The 21,594-nt window shown below is 41.8% G+C and overlaps 1 protein-coding gene across 9 annotated transcripts in view; it reads right to left on the reverse strand.

Moving 5' to 3' along the window:
- Positions 1-21,594, reverse strand: part of BABAM2 (BRISC and BRCA1 A complex member 2) — a 488,359-nt gene that overhangs the window by 301,308 nt on the left and 165,457 nt on the right. For 8 of the 9 annotated variants that reach the window (XR_016229520.1, XM_017340849.4, XM_002709945.6 and 5 more), the window contains one exon: positions 2,902-2,976. Coding sequence is in view for 8 of the 9 variants with exons in the window: in XM_017340849.4 (XP_017196338.1) it covers positions 2,902-2,976 (75 nt within the window). In the remaining variant the exon portion in view is untranslated. Of the gene's footprint in view, positions 1-2,901; positions 2,977-13,388; positions 14,434-21,594 lie in introns of those variants that run through there. The other variant, XM_089326625.1, reaches the window with a different exon arrangement.

Here is a 21,594-nt window from a genome sequence, read left to right on the forward strand (position 1 = left end):
ATAAAACTGCACATAAAATAAACTTTATGCTATCTCATTTTTTTCATTTTTTATTTTTTTGACAGGCAGAGTGGACAGTGAGAGAGACAGAGAGACAGAGACAGAGACAGAAAGTCTTCCTTTTCCCGTTGGTTCACCCTCCAATGGCCGCCGCGGCCGGTGCGCTGCGGCCAGCACATCGCACTGATCCGAAGCCAGGGGCCAGGTGCTTCTCCTGGTCTCCCATACGGGTGCAGGGCCCAAGCACTTGGGCCATCCTCCACTGCACTCCGGGGCCACAGCAGAGAGTTGGCCTGGAAGAGGGGCAACCGGGACAGAATCCAGCACCCGGACTCGGACTAGAACCCGGGGTGTCGGCACCGCAGGCGGAGGATTAACCTATTGAGCTGCGGTGCTGGCCTATGCTATCTCATTTTTAAAAGATTTATTTTATTAATTGAAAGGCAAAGTTACAGAAAGGCAGAGAGAGATTGAGAGAAAGAGGTCTTCCATTGGCTGGTTCATTCCCCAAATGGCCACAACAGCCGTAGCTGCACCAATCCGAAGCCAGGATCCAGGAGCTTCTTCCAGATATGGGATGCTGGCACTGCAGGTGGTGACTTTACTCGCTACACCAAAGCGCCAGCCCCACTATGTCAATATTTTTAAATTCTACTTTCCTTTTAACTGTTCAGCTGGTGAAATAACACTACCTGGATGATGGGGAAGAGCACCCCATCCCTAGGAATTGGAGGAGTTTATTTTATTTTTAGACTTAGACTATCAACTGCAGGCCTAGGATGCTGGTTGGTTTTTTATTATTTTTTAACTTGTTTTGTGTTATAAAGATCATTTATACTTTTTTGTGCTTCTTGTTTTACTGTCTGAATGAACTAAAGGTCTAGAAATTTATTAATGTTGTAACTTAGGCATTCCATCTACAGGTGATAAGTCATTTTACAGTAGTGCAAGGGGTGGTGCTACGCAGGCAGTAGGGGAAGGCAGGACTTTATCATGTCAGCAAATAGGTTTTACCTTTCATCCACTCGTGAAGAAACTAAGGACATAAGATAAAGCAAGAGTTCTTAAAATAGAAAGGAAAAGAAGAGAAACAAATTAAGTAGACGTGAGCCAACAAGCATGTTTTCCCCTTTGATCCTCAAGAACATGAGCAGAGGCAACATCAATTTCAAATAAACAGGAAGACCATTCAAACTGATAAGGCCCAACAAGTCAAAACAAAGATACTCTAACTGTAAACTGTGGATTAAGATGACTATATGAATAATGCATTCTCATTTACTATTGAATTCCATTTTAAATGAACTGATGGTTTTAACTGGAATATATGGAGGAGATCACTGGACATGCGTTACAAGGATTCCTAAGGAGACTATTTACTGTTCTAATAGAGTACAGCAATTACTGAAACCAAATTAATTAGGGTTGATAATCACAGATCTAATATGTATATTTCCCACAGCAGGGATGAGAAAAAACTGATGGGAATTGCTGATCTCCATTCTTACTGGGACATCACAACTGCTGGGAGCAGAGTGGAAAACCAGTCAACTGGAAACTAAAAATCAAGGTTTAGTGACGCACAAAAATTCCATGCTTTACTTAAGGAAAAAGAAAGTAATTTTCTCTCTTACATGAAATTTTTAAAAATATACCCTACAGGTATAGCTTATACTCTACCAAACCATACTTCGAACCATTATCAAGATTATCACCTAATATCAGTTACTGGCTACTCCAATATGCAGGGAAACTAGCACCAGGATTCTGTCTGCTCTCTAGCCAGTTATACATACTATAAGCTCTATGAAAAACATCAAATGAAGAAGGCAGACATTCTTCTTACATTACATTGAAGTTAAATGACCACAGGTTGAAACAGAAGCTGAGGTAGCAGGACACATCTTAAGTCATAATCAAAATCTTTATCTATGATGCACTTGGGCCTCTGTCTTAAGGCTTCCTCTTCAGACTCTGTTCCCTGGTCCACATCGTTTCTCTCCCACTAACCATAACCTAGTCACTAGGAGTCCACTTCTCATCTGCAAAGCATTTACAGACTCTCCCCAGAACAGCTGCTCACCAGGAGATACTTTGCCTGGATCACATTTTAAAGAATGCTATAACATCCTGATCAAATGGATTCTGGGTCTCTCCAGAAAAGTTCAGCTCTGATGTTGCCTGAGTGCCACCTTTAGCACAGCATGGCTAACACACAATCCTATTAAAAGGACTCATACAAGGGGCTGGCACTATGGTATAGTAAGTTAAACAATCCGCCTGCCGAACTAGCATCAAACATGGGCTCTGGTTCAAGTCCGGGCTGCTCCACTTCCAATCCAGCTCTCTGCTACGGCCTGGGGAAGCAGTAGAAGATGGCCCAAATCCTTGGGCCTCTGCACCCACATGGGAGACTTGAAAGAAGCTCCAGGCTCCTAGCTTCGGGATCAGCCCAGCTCTGGCCATTGTGGGGAGTAAACCAATGGATAGAAGATCTCTCTCTCTCTCTCCCTCTCCCTCTCTCTCTTTCCCCTCTCCTTCCCTCCCTCTGTCTCTCTGTAATTCTGCCTTTCAAATAAATAAATAAATCTTTAAAAAAAAAAAAAAAGAACTCATACTAGATAACTTCTATGAGAGTCTTTCATCCTGATAATATTAAGGGATTTTCCCCCCAAAGTTTAATTTTCTTAAACTAATTTTATCTTATATGGAAAACTCACTTCTATATGACTTTAAAGGCTACTATTTTAGGTTTTAGGTAAATTACTCAATAGATCTCCATTCAATGACTAATTTTAATTGAATTCATTGTCTCAACAAAATGCTGACAAACCAGTCATACAAATACTGAGCAAAATAATTGCTTGGAAAGTTCATTTGCATTCTCATATATATTTCTACCTTGAGAAGGTATGTGGGAATATTGCTGAAATCCACTGGCAACTTCAAAAGGAAACGAGCCGAAAATTCACCAGTCTGTGGAAAGAAAGGTATAATAATAAGATTAAAATCAAAAATAGATTTGAGAAGTGACAATTATAGCCAAGGCCACAAGTTCAACCTGTTCAAAATGCAAGCATCTTCAATTTGAGTTTCTTACCATGAGGCAAGAGAAAAGAAGGTTAGAAAAGTAGGGGAGGATAAAAAGAATTATTAAATTATTAGTTACTAAAAGCATAATTTAAATTTAGTAAAATCTGCATTTCAAATGTACAATAAAATTATAACTCAGTAGTATTACCTTTTTGACTTCCTAAAAGTATGAAAAGAACATATGAATGTATGATTATTATTTTTCAAAAACCCAAACAATAGGGACAGACCTACCCTTTCTATTCATTTGTTTTTACTAAAGCATTCAAACTACCACAGTAATATTTACAACTCACAAAGCTGAAGACATGTAACACTATCCCTTATGTTTGTTTGGAAGTACACACAAAGGTCAAATTTTACCCATGTGAAGCAGTACATAACTGGATACTCCAAACAGGATTCCAATTTCCTGACAATCCATAACATCATTATCTTCAAACCATATTTTCCAGTAATTCCCTCCATGAATTAAATTCTATAGGGAAGTTGTTATATAGAAGCTTGGCAATTTAAAGCATTTAACCAGGTTATGAATAATAGCTCTTAATTTTTTTAAATTTATTTGACAGGTAGAGTTATAGACAGTGACAGAGAGACAGAGAGAAAGGTCTTCCTTCCGTTGGTTCACTCCCCAATGGCCGCCATGGCCGGTACTGCGCCGATCCGAAGCCAGGAGCCAGGAGCCAGGTGTCTCTTCCTGGTCTCCCATGCAGGTGCAGGGGCCCAAGCAATTGGGCCATCCTCCACTGCCTTCCCGTGCCACAGCAGAGAACTGGACTGGAAGAGGAGCAACCGGGACTAGAATCTGGCGCCCATATGGGATGCTGGCGCCACAGACAGAGGATTTACAAAGTGAGCCACTGTGCTGGCCCTCTTAATTTGTTTTAAAGATTTATTTTATTTACTCGAAAGTCAGAGTTACAGAGAGAGGTAGAGATGGTTGTGGGGGAGGGGGTCTTCCATCTGCTGGTTCACTCCCCAAATGGCCATAATGGCTGAAGCTGGGCCAATCCAAAGCCAGGAGCCAGGAGCTTCTTCTGGGTCTCCCATGTGGGTGCAGGGGCCCAAGCACTTGGGCCATATTCCACTGCTTTCCCAGACACCTAAGTAGGAAGCTGGATTGAAAGTGAGGCAGCCAGGACTTGAACCGGTGCCAATATGGGATGCCAGCACTGCAGGCCAAGGTTTTAACCCATTGTGCCACAGTGCTGGCCCCAGCTTGTAATTTTTTAAAAATAAAACAAGTTTTTCTCTTAATTTTTCAGGTATACTTTTTTCTTTTTCCCCAGAAACCTTTTATTTAAGGTATATAAAATGCATGCATTTCATAAATGCAACTTCAGGAACACAGTGATAGTCATGCTTCCCATGGGTAGCCACCCCTCCATCCTCACTCCCACACTTTTTCCTCCCCCCCCATCCCATTCTTATTTTTCACTAAGATCTATTTTCAATTAACTCACACACAGAAGATTAACTCTATACTAAGAAAAGAGTTTAACAAATAGTATGGGGGAAAAAACCTTGTTTCTCAACAGTTTTTTTTATTTCTCTTTTGATTGCTTCTACAACCCACTGTTCATTCAGAAGCATGCTCAGTCTCCATGTGTTTGCACATGTTCTAGAGATTCCTGAGCTGTTGATTTCTAGCTTCATTCCATTGTGGTCAGAGAAGATGCATGGTATGATTTTGAATTTTTTGAATTTGCTGAGACTTGCTTTATGACCTTGCATGTGGTCTATCCCAGAGAAAGTCCCATGCACTGGTGAGAAGAATGAGTATGCTGCAACTCTAGGATGGTAAGCTCTAGATATCTGTTAGATCCATTTGGTCTATCGTGTCAATTAACTGTTGTTCCCTTGCTGATTTTATTTCTAGCTGATCTGTCCATTGCTGAAAGTGGGGTACTGAAGTCCCCCATTACTACTGTATGGGAGTCCATATCTCCCTTTAGATCCATTAACATTTCTTTTAAATAGCTAGGTGCCCTATAATTAGGTGCATATATATTTATTATACTCATATCTTCTGTTGAATTGATCCCTTAATCATTATATGTGCCCTTCTCTGTCTCTCTTTTTTTTAATATATTTATTTGACAGGTAGAGTTATAGACAGTGAGAGAGAGAGGCAGAGAGAAAGCTCTTCCTTCCGTTGGTTCACTCCACAAATGGCCGCTACGGCTGGCGCTGCACCAATCCAAAGCCAGGAGTCAGGTGCCTCCACCCAGTCTCCCATGCGGGTGCAAGGGCTCAAGCACTTGGGCCATCCTCCACTGCCCTCCCAGGCCACAGCAGAAAGCTGGGCTGGAAGAGGAGCAACCGGGACTAGAACCCAGTGCTCAAATGGGATGCCGGTGCCACAGGTGGAGGATTAACCAAGTGAGCCACAGCGCCGGCCCCCTTCTTTGTCTCTTTTAACAATTTTTGTGTTAAAGTCTATTTTGTCTGATATTAGGATGACTACACCAGCTCTTTATTGGTTTCTGTTAGCATAGAATATTTTTCCCATCCTTTCACTTTCAGTCTGTGTGCCTTTTTTGGTGAGATGTGTTTCTTACAGGCAGCAGATAGATGGGTCTTGTTTTTTTAATCCATTCAGCCAGTCTTGTATATTTTAACTGCAGAGTTGAGGCCATTTACAGTCAAGGTAACTACTGATAAGTAACAACTTGGCCTTGACATTTTTCCATAAATATTCCTATTGTTTACTTTAGATTTCCTTTGTATTTTTATTGGGAGATTTTCTGCCTTCACTCTATTTCACAGGATGATCATGTTTCTGCTTTTCTCCTTGTAGCACATCATTAAGCATCTTTTCTAAGGCTAGATGAGTAGTGACACATTCAATTTCTGTTAGTTATGGAATGTCTTTATTTCACCTTCATTCATAAATGAGAGCTTTGCAGGGTACAGTATTCTGGGTTGACAGGTGTTTTCTCTTGAGATTCGGAATATATCTCACTATTCTCTCCTAGCCTGTGGAGCTTCTGATAAGAAGTCAGCTGTGAGTCTAATTGGAGATCCTCTGAAAGTAATCCGGTGTTTATCTCATGCACATTCTAGAATCTGTTCTTTATGTTTTATTGTGGAGCATTTGACTATGATGTATTTTGGTGAAGACCTTTTCTGGTTATGTCTGTTAGGAGTTCTACATGCTTCCTGTACTTGGACATCCCTTTCTTTCTCCAATTGGGGAAGCTTTCTGTAATTATTTCACTAAAAAGGCCATTTAATCCATTTCTCTTTCCACACCTTCAGGACCTCTTAAGACATGTATGTTGGGTCGTTTGATAGTATCCCATATTTCTCCAACATTGTTTTTTAGTTTTTTAATTTCTTCTCTTTGTTCTGACTGTAAAATTTCCAGAGATTTGCCTTCTAACTCAGATACACTGTTGTTAAGGCATTCCATCACATTTTTTATTCTATTGAATTCTTCAATTCCAATATTTCATTTTGATTTCTCTTTAAAATCTCAATTTCATGAGAATAATTTTCTTTCATGTAATGTATGGATTCTTTAGTTTGTAGATTTGCTTCTGATCACTTCTAAGTAAACCTACAATCAATTCTTGAATTCCGCTTTTGGCATTTCTTTAATCTCTTCATTTTCACATTCTAGTACTGAAGTGTTGTGTTCCTTTGGGGGCACCATGTTGTCTTCCTTATTCTTATTTCTTGAACTGCTGTGTTAATTTTTAGGCATTGTGGGGAATACTTGTTGGTTTATTTATTTTTTCCCCCTGCAATGGCTTTTATCTTTAGACTATGCCTCTGTGGATTAGTGGAGTGTCTGCTCTTTCAGTGAATACCCTGAGGCACATGCTGGGTGTGGCCAGGGAGCTCTGTTGAGTGCCCCAGAGTGAGGGGAATATCCAAGGTGACTCCCAAATTGAGCCTGAGGTTTGTTCTGTTCTGTTGGCATAGTCTCATGCTCAGCTCCATTCCTCCAAGGAGATCAATGCCTGGGCGCTAGCCCCAGTGGGTACAATATTCATCCGCACTGCCTTAAGAACCACACAATGGATCCGGCAGTCCTTGGTACGAGCATGGATCTCGTACCAATGACCCTCACCAGGGAATCAGGGAGCCCTGGGCATGTGGAGCCACCCACAGTGACTGCCCAAAGTCCCAGCCACACCCTGTGCCCTCACATGCAGCCACAGTGTTTTGACAGTCCCAGCACACAAGGCTCAAACAGTTATGAGCACCCAGCCCCTTGTCAAACCTCCCAGCCAGGTGTCTCGTCTCAGCTGGTTACTGGGTGCACAGAAACAAGCTGGCACAGCTGTTACATATGGCCAAAATGGCACCTGCCCACTCTTGGCTAGTTACAGGAGACCAGTGCCAGGTAGTCAGGGAGAGAGAAACGTGCCCTCTTTTTTCCCCCCACATTGGCAGGTACAGTGTCCCCCACAGGGCTCCAAGCCAGACTCACACCAGGATCTTCAGACAGCTTTATCACCAGCGGCTTGGGCTGCTACAATCTGGTCTCTCCTCACTCTAGGCTCTTGGCTGCTGGGGTCTGGAGCTGTGCACCTCCACACCCTCCATGTAGATCCACAGTGTCCCTCTAATTTGCGTGGAGTTTCCTTTGCTGTTTTATCCCCTCTCTCCCAAGATTTCACTCTTTCCTCATTTTTTAAAGTATCTTTCCCTAGAGTAGAGCAGTAAGCTCCCTCCCTATTCTGCCATCTTAGTGCCTCTCCTTTCTCTTAATTTTTATGACAGACAGGCTAGGGAGTCACATTTAAAAAGGAAAAAAAAAAAGTTTGTTACTGTCTAGAGGAAGGGTTTTCCAATGTGGCTCTGCAGAGATGTGGGGGATCCTGGGAACCTGTGCAAAGGAAACAAAGTTGTGTGCTGAGCTGGTTGGTGGATCCTGGGTTGTCCCTCTTTCTCGCTGTAACTGGATTAAGACATGGTGATGAGCTAAACCAGAGCCGAAGGCACTTCAAAAAATTTGTGGGAAAACAGGATTTAAAATGAAGTTTATTTGGGCTGGAAAAAATTTGAAATTCCTGTATATTTTCCCCCATTAAATGTATTTTCCATGATCTTTCAGAAGATGATTTCAAAATTTGGGGCTCTGCAATAAACTTACAATCCCATTTCCACAAACTCTGTGAAGTACCCTTGTGGATCTCTATCGTTTGTATAGTGTGACCACTGAAGAGCATCCAATATCTTCATTAGCTTCCCCCTTATAAATGAGCAGCACAGACTCCCCCAAAAACACAATTTTCAATACAGCAAGCACTGGACAAGCATTTTCATTGAGCACACACACACACACACACACACACACACACACGTACGCACATATCTCACAACAGCTTATCTTTACAGCCCTTACCATGCCTTGCTACAAATGCCCTAGAACTGGCTACAAGGGACTGGGCCCAAATTTTAAAACTCAGGCCTAAAATCCTGGACTTGCAGACAGAAGCAGTAACCTCGAGCTCAGAAGATAACAATAACTGACATCTGCCTAGTGATTTTTTGTTGGTTTTACGACTTGCATATTTTAACTGACATCAGCCCTTGGCTAAACAAAGAGCACTTCTTCATCACCACAAGCCTAACCCTGTGACTGAAAAGGCAAAAATGAGAACTGCATTTTCAAAATCAGAGCTGATGTGAGTGACACAGTTACAGCAATGCCAGCACTCTGAAGGGCTGAGCAGCTATTCCCAGTATTGGAGGTCTCTATATTGAGACTATTCACAACATAGCACTTGGGAAAATACTTCAGAGCTGCCTAAAGAACTACAAATAGTACATCATGGTGGGTGGCAGAAGGTTTGAACGATTCTAATACAATTCTTGCCTTCTGGTTATAGTCTAAGATTACCAGAAATTGTGGTTGCATGTTAGCCTCTTTGAGGACTCTAAGACTGACATTCTGGATTATATGTGTTTCTTTGGATCAAAACTAGACCTAGAGGCCAGTGCTGTGGCGCAGCAGGTTAACACCCCGGTTCAAAGCACCCACATCCCATATGGGTGCAGGTTTGAGTCTCGGCTGCTCCACTTCCAATCCAGCTCTCTGCTATGGCCTGGGAAAGCAGTAAAAATTGGCCAAAGTCCTTGGGCCCCTGCACCTGCATGGGAGACCCAGAAGCAGCTCCTGGCTCCTGGCTTTGGATTGGTGCAGCTCCAGCCACTGAAGCCAACTGGGGAGTGAACCACCAGATGGAAGATCTCTCTCTCTCTCTCTCTCTCTCTCTCTACCTCTACCTCTCCTCTCTCTCTCTGTAACTTTGACTTTAAAATAAATAAATAAATCTTTAAAAAAAAACAAACTAGACCTAAAAGACTGTTTTTCAGTACCAGGAGCCATACTCTGAATGGGTTAAGTATGGAAACAACATATAGCAGTTAGTATGGAGTTAAATGGAGCTCGTAAGGGGACACTAGCCCCATGGGAGTTTGAGGGTGTAGAAAAGAAAACAGAGAAGTCTTTGGTGTGTTGAACAGTACTACAAAGAAGGAACATTCATCAAAAAATCCATGTTCCCAACAACTGTTCCCATTCTCTTGCACCTATAGAATCAATTGTTTACTCATTCTTGTTAGCATGCAAACATCGGCTCCCATCTCATTTCCCTGTTCTACCTTACAAAACTATCTCCTTAAAAAACTACTGATTTGATGTCTACACTTCCTCTTTTACTCTCTTACACTCTTTAGCCAGGCTTTCTTCTCTACTGCTCCAGAACAGCTCATCAAGATCACCAATGACCTGTTCACTGAAAAATCTGATGGTCCTTAGTCTTCGTCTTAGCGTTCTCTCTGCAGCATTTGACACAGCTGGCCACTCCTTTTCTGGAACATTCCTTACAGGCTATCCAGGGTTTTTACTCCACTGATCCTCCTCCTAGCCTTCTGAACCTCTAAACTCTACAGTACCCCCAGGCTCACCTCCCAGACCTCTTTTCTTCATCTACACTCCTCAGGAATCTCATCCTGGCTCATGGCCAAATTTTCCTTGTCCTAATTTAAATTTCACTCATGCAACTACCATGAACAATACCAAATCCCTGCTTTTGTGCTCTTCCCTTGATATTTACTCTACATTTAAGAAAACAGCAATTCTATTCTTGTGGTCCCTCACACCAAAACCCTGAGAGTGGGAGTGAATGCTACTGATTCTGCCTTCCAAGTACATCCTGAGGGGCTGGCACTGTGGTGCAGGCAGAGTGCAGGTTCTGCTCCCAGCTTCTCAGTTTCCAATCCACATTCCTGTTAATACACTTGGGAAGGCAGCAAAAGATGTCCAAGAACCTGAGCCCTTGCCACCCACTTGCAAAATCAAACAGAGTTCCTGGCTCCTGCCTTGGCCTGGCTTAGCCCTGGTCATTGTAGTCATCTGAGGAGTGAATCACTCTTTCAAATAAATCAATCTATAAAAATAAATAAATAAATAACATATCTTGAGCCCAACTACTTCTCACCAGCTCCAGCACCATCTGGTTTGAGCCACCACTATTTTGAAGCCAAGGAACTGTAACTGCCACTCAATGCTTCAGCCCTTGTTCACCTGCAGTTTATTCTCACCACAAACAGTAAATTCTCACATGGTGGAGATTTTGCTCATTTCAACAGTCATCTGACAAGGTAACAAGTGAGCAAAGATGATAAAGAGGTGAAAAAGCCAAACAGTGCAGGCAAAGGAAAAGCAAGTGTAAAAAGTTTCTGCAGGAGGAGTCCTACATGTTCAGGAAACAGCAAGCAGGTCAGTGTTACTGGAGCAAATAAGCACCGATAACTGATCCAAGGTCACCCTAGAAACTCTCTTCTCCACATTTCTGAACTGCTCTAGGGCATACAACAAGCACTCATCAAATTAGGTAACACAATAGTGACTACTACAAGGATTCAGAATGTTTGTTAAATCATTCTTGGGGGATGTTGAGAGAGGTCTTTAAAAAGTTCCATGGGAGTTAAAGAGGTTGTGGAAAGGAATTAAAGAGATGATGATAAATTGAACTCAATTCATTTCTTCTTTATTTTCAACTTACGGAGGGAAACCATTTACCAACAGAGAAACAGTCATTGTTACATAACAATGTGCAATGTCAATATGAAGGTTAAATTTGTAATTTCAAAACTTTCAGCTTGTTATACTCAATAGGTCTTGTATATGCTCATATAGACTGGAAACAACAAAATGGGAGAAATGTAGAATTTTAAAAATTAAAAGAAGTCTTGTACAAATAAGGTAACAGGACAGATAATTACATATTTTGCACTTGGACTCATTTGAACTGCTACTTATTTTAGCCCACGCACTGCATTTTAGCTCTTTTGCCCTATTTTAGTTTGCACAATATATTTTTATTGTACCAGCTATTTTGGACCAACATTCTTTTGAAACTCTCCAATGATCCCTACTTTATCCCTTCTCAAAATGTTGATCCTAAAACTAACATAAATGTGTGTTTATTGGCAACAGGCTGATTTATACAACTAATGTCATAATAAAAGAAATGTTGGTCCCAGAACTAATAAAAATGTGTGTTTATCAGCAACAGGCTAATTGACACAACTAAAGTCATCATAAAAGAAACTTAAGAGTATGAAGGGAATTTCTTCTACTGGAATCCAGAAGCAGCACTTTGATTTCCAGCTTTCTAGCCCACCATATAGTCTTTATTTTGCCACTGAAAGAATAAAGAAAATTCAGCACTAGTTCCTAATGGCACTGGAAATGTTGGAAACTCAGACTCCAGAGTTCAGTTTTCAGTTCTGTTGCTGACTTTCCATAGGACCCATAAGCCAGGCTTCCCCCGGGAAATTGCTAATTTAAAACATATCTTAATGTAAAATTCAAGTTAGAAACATTATATGAATAGCAAAACACCAGAGAAAAATCCTTGTTCATCCTCAGATAATGACTTTTATGGGCTTTTATATCTTAAGTTCCAACAGTTATCCAGGCAATTTACAGTCACTCTGTTATAACATCAGAGAGTGCTTCCACAGCACTCTTTCCTGTAAGCTGAAAATGAGACATTAAATGCAGCCAAGTGAACAGAATTATGTGATTTTTTTTTTATCAGTCCTTGGTCAGATCTTCTCTTGGACAGATGCAGAACTTATCTGACCTATGACTGTTAAAATGTCAGCCTTCCTGCCAACTGCCTTCATGGCAATTTCTCCAGCATTAGCAATAAACGTGTGAATCCTTCCGCTGTTCAAGTTATAGAACACTGGCAGTAACACAAACTAACAAGACTCTGGGTGTTGGCAATTTATTTGGTCTAAGCTCTTCTTCGGGTAACAGTGGCTGTCACAGTTTGCTTCTCCTTTTGAAAGTTATAGGTAGACATCTTGTGCAAACTCAGGCTATTCTGAAAGGGGAAACTGTACCTCCTATCTGAGAGACACACTGCTGGTCAACAAACAAGCTCTTATCTGAAACTGTTCTTACCACTTGGATGGCTAAAAGCTTAAAACAAAACAAAACAAAACAAAAACCTCTCAAGAGTGACAGTAACTTTAGCTGGGTGACACTCTGGTAAAGGTGATTCTTCAAATGGACCCTGACAACCAATAAGCCTAAATTTGGAGATTGTTCCTTAGCAAACACATGTGCCACTTGTGGAAGGAAACGTAAAAAATAAGTGAATTAAAATTTTATGCTTTACAAAATGTTTTCTATTATTCAATTGTCCCAAAAACACTGTCCAGTAGTTATAACTCATTCATACTTTTTTTTTAAGATTTATTTTTATTTATTTGAAAGTCATAGTTACAGAGAGAAGTAGAGACAGACAGAGAGTTCTTCCATCCACTGGTTCACACCCAAATGGCTGCAATGGCCAGAGCTGGGCCAATCTGAAGCCAGGAGCCAGGAGCTTCCTCCAGGTCTCCCATGTGGGTACAGGGGCCCTAGTAGATAGGCCATCTTCCACTGCTTTCCCAGGCATTTGCAGGGAGCTGGATCAAAAGTGGAGCAGTCAGGAATCAAATCGGCATCCATATGGGATGCTGGTGCTGCAGGTCAGGGCTTTAACACATTGTACCACAGCGCCGGCCCCATTCATATCTATTTTAGAAATGAGAACACTGAGGGGCCGGCGCTGTGGAGCAGCAGGTTAAAACCCTGGCCTGAAGCCCCAGCATCCCATGTGGCTGCTGGTTCTAGTCCCGGCTGCTCCTCTTCCAATCCAGCTCTCTGCTATGGCCTGAGAAAGCAGTAGAAGATAGCCCAAGTCCTTGGGTCCCTGCACCCATGTGAGAGACAAGGAGGAAGCTCCTGGCTCCTGGTTTCGGATCGGCACAGCTGCGGCTGCTGCGGCCATCTGGGGAGTGAAGCAGCGGATGGAAGACCTCTCTGTCTCTACCTCTCTCTGTAACTCTGTCTTTCAAATAAATAAAATAAATCTTTTTTAAAAAAGTTGGGTTATTATCCTGCAGTATCAAGGCTCTGCTTTCTCTTTTTCCAAGTATCAACCCCATCCAGGATCTGTCTGCTTTGATCATCTTCTGGGGCTTTTGGACAGATGGCTTTTCATTTTATTCAGAACTCTTAGCTACTGGTGGAAGGGTTATGTCAACAGGAGCTCCATGGCCATTACAAGAAGTAAAGTTTGACAGAAATTTACAAAAACATTAATACACTGTTGACAACACTATGGAGAAACAAACACTTTCCTATATTGCTGCTGGATTAATAAACTGATACAAATTTTACAGATGGCATTTTGATGATAAAATTATAAACACACAAAATCTTTGAGCACCAATTCTACTTCTAGATATTTATCTTACAGACATAATTGGACACTTGCAAATGACATATTTATAAGAGTAATTATTATAGTATTAGTTGTAATAGGAGAAGGTTAGAAATAAACTTCATGTCTAACAGAAGAGTTCATATTTAATAAATTATGTTTATACAATGAAATATACAACTGTAAAGAAAGAATGAGAGCATTCGATGTGTGCTTACATGGGGAGAAAATCTGAGCTATAAGCCAAAAGCAAGGTACAGGCTGGCGCCGTGGCTCACTAGGCTAATCCTCCACCTGCAGCGCCGGCACACCGGGTTCTAGTCCCGGTCGGGGCGCCGGATTCTATCCCAGTTGCCCCTCTTCCAGGCCAGCTCTCTGCTGTGGCCAGGGAGTGCAGTGCAGGATGGCCCAAGTCCTTGGGTCCTGCACCCCATGAGAGACCAGGAGAAGCACCTGGCTCCTGGCTTCAGATCAACGACGCGATGCATTGGCCACAGCACATCGGTCGCGGCGGCAATTGGAGGGTGAACCAACAGCAAAAGGAAGACCTTTCTCTTTGTCTCTCTCTCTCTCTCACTGTCCACATTGCCTGTCCAAAAAAAAAAAAAAGGGGGCAAGGTACAAAACAATGTAGAATTTATATTAACATTTGGATAAAAAGGGGGAATATATATTTATATATATATATATATATCCATAAAGAAACTCTGAAGAACTATACTAGGAAAAAAGCTGTGTTTGTGTCCACCTGGGGTAGGAGAGAGACAGGAAAGTGGTGGCCATAGAAAAATGGGAGGAAGACTTTTTACCATAAAACTTTTCATAGAGTTTGATTTTTTAACAATATATTAGTCATCAAAAGTGTAAGGGGCTGGCGCTATGGCTCATTTGGTTAATCCTCTGCTTGCAGCACCGGCATCCCATATGGGTGCTGGGTTCTAGTCCCAGCTGCTCCACTTTCCATCCAGCTCTCTGCTGTGACCCGGGAGGGCAGTGGAGGATGGCCCAAGTGCTTGGGCTCCTGCACCCCATGGGAGACCAGGAAAAAGCACCTGGCTCCTGGCTTCGGATTGGTGCAGCGCCAGCCATGGCGACCATTTTGGGGGTGAACCAATGGAAAAAAAGAAGACCTTTCTCTCTGTCTCTCTTTCTCACTGTCTAACTCTGTCAAATAAATTAAAAATAAATAAATTTTAAAAAGTGTATAAGGTATTTAAAAGCTCTAAGTGTGTATAATGAGGAGCTCACAATTGATTCATTCACTCATTTATTCACTTAACAAACATTTACTGAGCACATGATGGTACTTCAAAAAGTTCACAGAAAATGGAATTAAAAGATAAGTTGGGGTGGGTGTTTTTAACAGTGGTTTAGACACAGCTTGGGATACCTATATCCCGCATCAGAAGAGTGCCTGGGCTCAAGTGCTGCCTCTGCTCCTGATTTCAGCTTCCTGCCAATGTGCACCCTGGGAGGCAGAGGTGATGGCTCAAATACTTGGGTCCCTGTTACCCATGTGGGAGACCCAAAAAGAACTCTGGGTTCCTGGCTTCAGCATGGTCCAGAAACAGCTATAGTGGGAATTTGAGGAGTAAGCCAGTAGACAGAAGATCTTGATCTCTCTCTCTTACTCTCTTTCTCTCTGCCTTTCAAATAAATTTTTTTAAAGATGTTTATTTTGGTACAAGATAAGTTTTACGTGCCATGAAACTCCAAATCCCATTAAGTTGGCAGGTACCAGTGCCATCTTACTAGTTAAAATGATCAGTTTCAGTTCATAACTTATCAAAAAGATAGGATTAAGTGTCAAAGGGATCACATAAATAAGACCAGTGTCTGCTAATAATTGATAGAATTCAAAACAGAGAGAATGATCCAACATGGGAAGCAGAATACACAGCAGACTCATAGAATGACAAGTGCCCTAAATAGCACTCTAGCCTCAGAATCAGCCCTTAAGGCATTCAGATCTGGCTAAAAAGCCCATGAGAGTAACTCAGGCATGGAAAGCCAAGACACTGTGGCAAAAAAATGACCTAAGTGAAAGATCTCTGTGAGTGAGATCCCAGTGTGAAGAAGGGGCCATCAAATAAGGAGGTACCTTTCTCTGAAGAGAGGAGAGAACTTGCACTTTGATTATGGCCTTGTCTAAATAAGGTCAGAGTTTGTGGACCCAAGAGGCTTCCATAGCCTTGGCAGCTCATGACAAGAGTCTCAAGTGATTACTGACGCCATAAATAAGAGTGTCAACTGTTAAATCACCAACAGGAGTCACTGCACTTACTCCCCATGTAGGACCTCTGTCCCTAATATGTTATACTATGCAAATTAATGGTAAAACTAGTCTTCAAACAGTACTTTATACTTTGTGTGTCTGTGTGGGTGCAATCTGTTGACATCTTTATTTGGTATAGACTAAGCTTTATATAAAGATAATTAAAAATGAATCTTAATAAACAATGGGATGGGAGAGGGAGTAGGAGATGGGATGGGTTGTGGGTGGGAGGGTGGTTATGGGGGAAGAACTGCTATAATCCAAAAGTTGTACTTTCGAAATTTATATTTATTAAATGAAAGATTTTTATTAAGGGGCCAACGCTGTGGCGAGTGGGTTAATGCCCTGGCCTGAAGTGCTAACATCCCATATGGGCACTGGTTCGAGACCCAGCTGCTCCACTTCCAACCCAGTTCTCTCCTGTAGCCTGGGAAAGCAGTAGAAGATGGTCCGAGTCCTTGGGCTCCTGCACTCAAGTGGGAGACCCAGAAGAAGCTCCTGGCTCCTGGTTTTGAATCAGCACATCTCTGGCCATTGCAGCCAATTAGCAAGTGAACCATTGGATGGAAGACCTCTCTCTCTTTCTCTGCCTCACCTCTCCTTTCCTCTCTCTGTGTAACTCTGACTTTCAAATATATAAATAAATAAATAAAACACTTTCTATTAAAAAAATAAGTTTTAAAATCCAAGCATAGTTTCTTTTCACAAAACGCAATTTCCATGAACTTTTCTGACAACCCCTTACACTGTGTCAAAAACTAGACTAGGTAACGGAGATTGTAAGATACAGTCTGTGTCCTCAGGGAGCTTTAAGTCTATTGGATAAGACAGATGCTTAAACAAACACTATAGTGCAGGCAGATGTTCACAGGAGGCTTTAGAAAGAATTTATAAGACTCTTGGTTTCAGGTGACAGGATTCCAATTCAAACTAACTTGACAAAATAAAAGACAATCTCTAAAAGGATATGAAGTAACTTATTGAACCTCAGGATAAAAATACAGCCCAGCCTCAGTTCCAAGTTCAGAGTTTTCTCCTTGTCTCTTACCTCTGCTGTCTCTGTGCTTCATTTCAATTTCTATTTGCCAGTTGCTGATTCTTTTACTAAGCTTTATGAGAAAAGGACTTACATGTCACAGACCCATTCGTCATACATACCAATCTCACTCTCACAACATTAACTCCAAACTCTCAGGCAAGAATACTGCTTGGCTTCTGTGCCTCCCTGATCTAAACAATGCTATCTCCACAATCCTCTGCAGTAAATAAGTTAGTGATGCATACAGATTCATTGACATGAACTGAAAAACTAGAAAAAGTTTTCGAGGTGAAGTCATTTTGCCCATTTACACAAGCAAAAAGAACTAAAGGGTTTTTTGTGTTTTGTTTTGTTTTTTTTTTTTTTTTTACAGAACACTTTGAATATAGGCTTTTTTGTCTTCTGCCTTTTACTGCATGAAGAGAAGCTTTAAAACCCTGACACAGCCAGGTCTTCAACAACACTTGCCCTTCATGTTAGGAACATTGTGGAAGAAGTGCACCTTATATCTAGACAGCCATGGGGGCAATGGGACAAAAGATCTGAGGACAAACAAGTGTCCTGAGAAATACAAGTGGGTGGCACGATTCTAGTCCATCCTCTTATGCTCTTCTCTATGTGTAAGGGAAAGGAAGTTGAAAGGATTTCCTCTGTGTTTCATACACTTCCGTAAAACAAGATCTTTTCCACCTGATGCATCCGGCTGCTGAAAGAAACAAATTTTCTACTGATACCGCTATTATTTAACAAACAATAATAATGTTCCTTTTAAATGTCACAAGATTGAAAAACTTACCAACTTTATTTTTCATGTCCTAAGGTATTAATTAATCTAAGTACACATACTGATTTTTATGAACAAGGTGAAACTCTCAGATACAAACTTCTAAGAGCCAAAGTACTTCCTCTGACATACAGGTCAAAATTGAGTGTAACAAATTCCAGTACAAAAATAACAAAAACAGGAGCTTCTGCCACAGGTTCGCTTATTTTAAATAATGTTAACTACTAATAGTTCCATGTGGGTAAAAACAAACAAATGTGGTCCATTCCTAGGACCACACTACACCCCTTTCAGAAGAGCAACCACATGTTTACTCCCAGGTCAGTTGCCATCAGGGCCTAACTCCAAGCAGCATAAACTAAGGGAATGAGAGAAGGCCTTTGCATGCCCAGTTACACATGGCCACCTGGCATCCACCACAGCACCCACTACTTCCTCATGGGCAGCAGAGAGAAGGCCTTGCACTTCCAGACTCTCCAGATATTTTGATCTTTCTCTTAGCACTCTCATCATCCTCTCTGATCATTCTAGATCAGCATTGTCCAGAGACAAACAATGCAAGGCATAAAATGGGAACTTGAGTATATAACTTAAGTTTGTTTTTAACATTTTCTAGTAGTCACTCTTAAAAAGATAAAAGAAGCAGGTGAAATTAACTGTCAATAAAATATCCCAATATATCTAAAATATTAGCAATTCTACCTATAATCAAAACTAAATTATTGACAGTTTTTTCATATTCACTCTTCAAACTCCATTGTGTATCTGACATGTGCATACATCTCAGTTTGGACTAGCCACATTTTTTTTTCTTCTTTTTTTTTTTTTTTTTTTTTTACAGGCAGAGTGGACAGTGAGAGAGACAGAGAGAAAGGTCTTCCTTTTCCGTTGGTTCACCCCCCAATGGCCACTGCAGCCGGCGCGCTGCAGCCGGCGCACCACGCTAATCCGAAGCCAGGAGCCAGGTCCTTCTCCTGGTCTCCCATGCAGGTGCAGGGCCCAAGGACTTGGGCCATCCTCCACTGCACTCCTGGGCCACAGCAGAGAGCTGGCCTGGAAGAGGGGCAACCAGAACAGAATCCGCCCCCCGCAACTGGGACTAGAACCCAGTGTGCCGGCGCCGCAGGTGGAGGATTAGCCTATTGAGCCACGGCACCGGCCCTAGCCACATTTCAAGTGCTCAATGGTCACGTGTATGGATAGTAGCTTCTACAGTAGACAGCAGTTTTAGATATTTTTCCACTAACAGTCTCCACATTAGACACTCTCTGCCACAAATACCAACTGACCTACTTAAGCTACCAAATACCATGAACATAAAACATTCCCCAGAGGCACACTGATAAATGTTACCAGGTTAGTAAGACAGATCATGGGACCCCACTGTCTCTTCTTCTCCAACTACTGTAACTGCTCTGAATATTTTCTTCCTTAAAAATGAAGCATCTACTTTCACTTTGTATTCCACACTTTTCCCACACCTTTCACATAACATGTACTGGTCCACGTGTGGTAACTCTACGATTAACAGCTTTTGAGAGAAAATACTGGAACAATCATTGAGCTGGCCTTTATTTGAGTACCCACTATAGGCTGGGCATCTCTAACCTTAAAATACAAAACCCAGAACTCTCCAAGTCCTAAACTGGGAAATTCCACATCTGACTTCCTGTGATAGGTCACAGTCAAAAATGCAGGTACATTAAAAATGTCACATAAAAATTACCTTCAGATTATGTGTATAAGACATACATGAAATGTAAATGAATTTTGTGTTTATATTGGGGTGCTATCCCCAAGATATCTTATTATGTATATGCAAGTAGTCTAACCACCCCCCCCACAAAATCCAAAACACTCTGGTACAAGCATTTTTAGATAAGAGATACTTTACTTCCAGGATATACCAAAAACAAAAAGAGCTAATAATACCAGTACCTCCAATTACTTAACTCGTTGCTTGTTTAACTCTAAGCTTCCCATACCCAAGAACTATTTTAATCATTGTGTCAAGGTTGGGGTAATGATGTAGTTATACCCATGAAAGTGATGCAAGGGTCTGGCACCACGGCTCAATAAGCTAATCCTCCGCCTGCGGCGTCGGCACACCAGGTTCTAGTCCCATTCGGGGCACCGGATTCTGTCCCGCTAGCCCCTCTTCCAGGCCAGGTCTCTGTTATGGCCCGGGAGTGCAGGGGAGGATGGCCCAAGTCCTTGGGCCCTGCACCTGCAAGGGAGACCAGGAGAAGCACCTGGCTCCTGGCTTCAGATCAGCACAATGCGCCGGCCGCGGCAGCCACTGGAGGGTGAACCAACAGCAAGGGAAGACATTTCTCTCTGTCTCTCTCTCTTACTGTCCACTCTGCCTGTCAAAAACAAAAACAAACAAAAAAGTGATGCAAGGAAAACCTGCAGTCACAAAAAAACTAATCACAGAATTAGAATCCAAAGGGATCTCTTCTCAGATCACTCTGTCTCCAACACATGTGTGAATGACCTCCTGAGAGGAGCTCACATCCCCAGGGCTCAGCTACCTCCCCTTTAAACACAGGCACAGCAAGAAAAGAGGGCAAAGGCATCGACATTACCTCTCAGCAGCTCTCACGACATGGGTCCTTTCCTCTCTGCACAATACTAGTAGATGTTGCTAGAGTCTAACACATAAGCCATCAATTTCTAAAATCTTACTACAATTTGAGCCAAATACAACAAAAAAGGTAAGTGCTTCACGTTCCATTATATAAGCATAAATCACTAGTAAGGAAATATCCATAAAAGAAAAAGAATACATTGCTTAAAAAGCTTTGTGTTGGCCGGCGCCGCACTAGGCTAATCCTCCGCCTTGCGGTGCCGGCACACCAGGTTCTAGTCCCGGTCGGGGAACCGGATTCTGTCCCAGTTGCCCCTCTTCTAGGCCAGCTCTCTGCTGTGGCCAGGGAGTGCAGTGGAGGATGGCCCAAGTCCTTGGGCCCTGCACCCCATGGGAGACCAGGAGAAGTACCTGGCTCCTGCCATCGGATCAGCGTGGTGCGCCAGCCGCAGCGCGCCGGCTGCAGCGGCCATTGGAGGGTGAACCAACGGCAAAAGGAAGACTTTTCTCTCTCTCTCTCTCTCTCTCTCTCTCTCACTGTCCACTCTGCCTGTCAAAAAAGAAGAAAAAAAAAAGCTTTGTTTTACCCCACAGATCACCACTGGTGATGTTTAGTATTAAAATACATGATTTCAGAGTATCTCAAAAACTTAACTTTCATACCAGAAGGTGATCAAAACAACACGAAAACAAAATAAAAATACACAAATTTCCATGTTGTACTTTGTTACAGTTAACAAACTTTGGTTCTTCAGATACAACAAAGCCTGGCAGGAAATGCTAACAAGGCAGCTAATATATCCAATATAAAATAACACCTTAGGCTTTGCCTGTTGCTAAAATGTGCAATATATTTTTGTTTTGATATAGGATATCAAAACAGGGTAGGAGATTTTAATAGTGGCTGCTTACATTTACAATATGGCAATTCATCATTTTTATACTAGTTTCTGGTTACTATAATGAAATACCCTGAACCAGGCTACTTTATAAAAAAAGAAACTCATAATTCCAGAGGTGGAAGGTCAAGCAGTTGTACCTGGTAATGACATTCTTGAAAGT

This window comes from Oryctolagus cuniculus, chromosome 2 (genome assembly GCF_051225735.1).
Source record: "Oryctolagus cuniculus isolate XC-2025 breed Fujian yellow rabbit chromosome 2, ASM5122573v1, whole genome shotgun sequence".
In the NCBI taxonomy this organism is placed as follows: Eukaryota; Metazoa; Chordata; class Mammalia; order Lagomorpha; family Leporidae; genus Oryctolagus; species Oryctolagus cuniculus.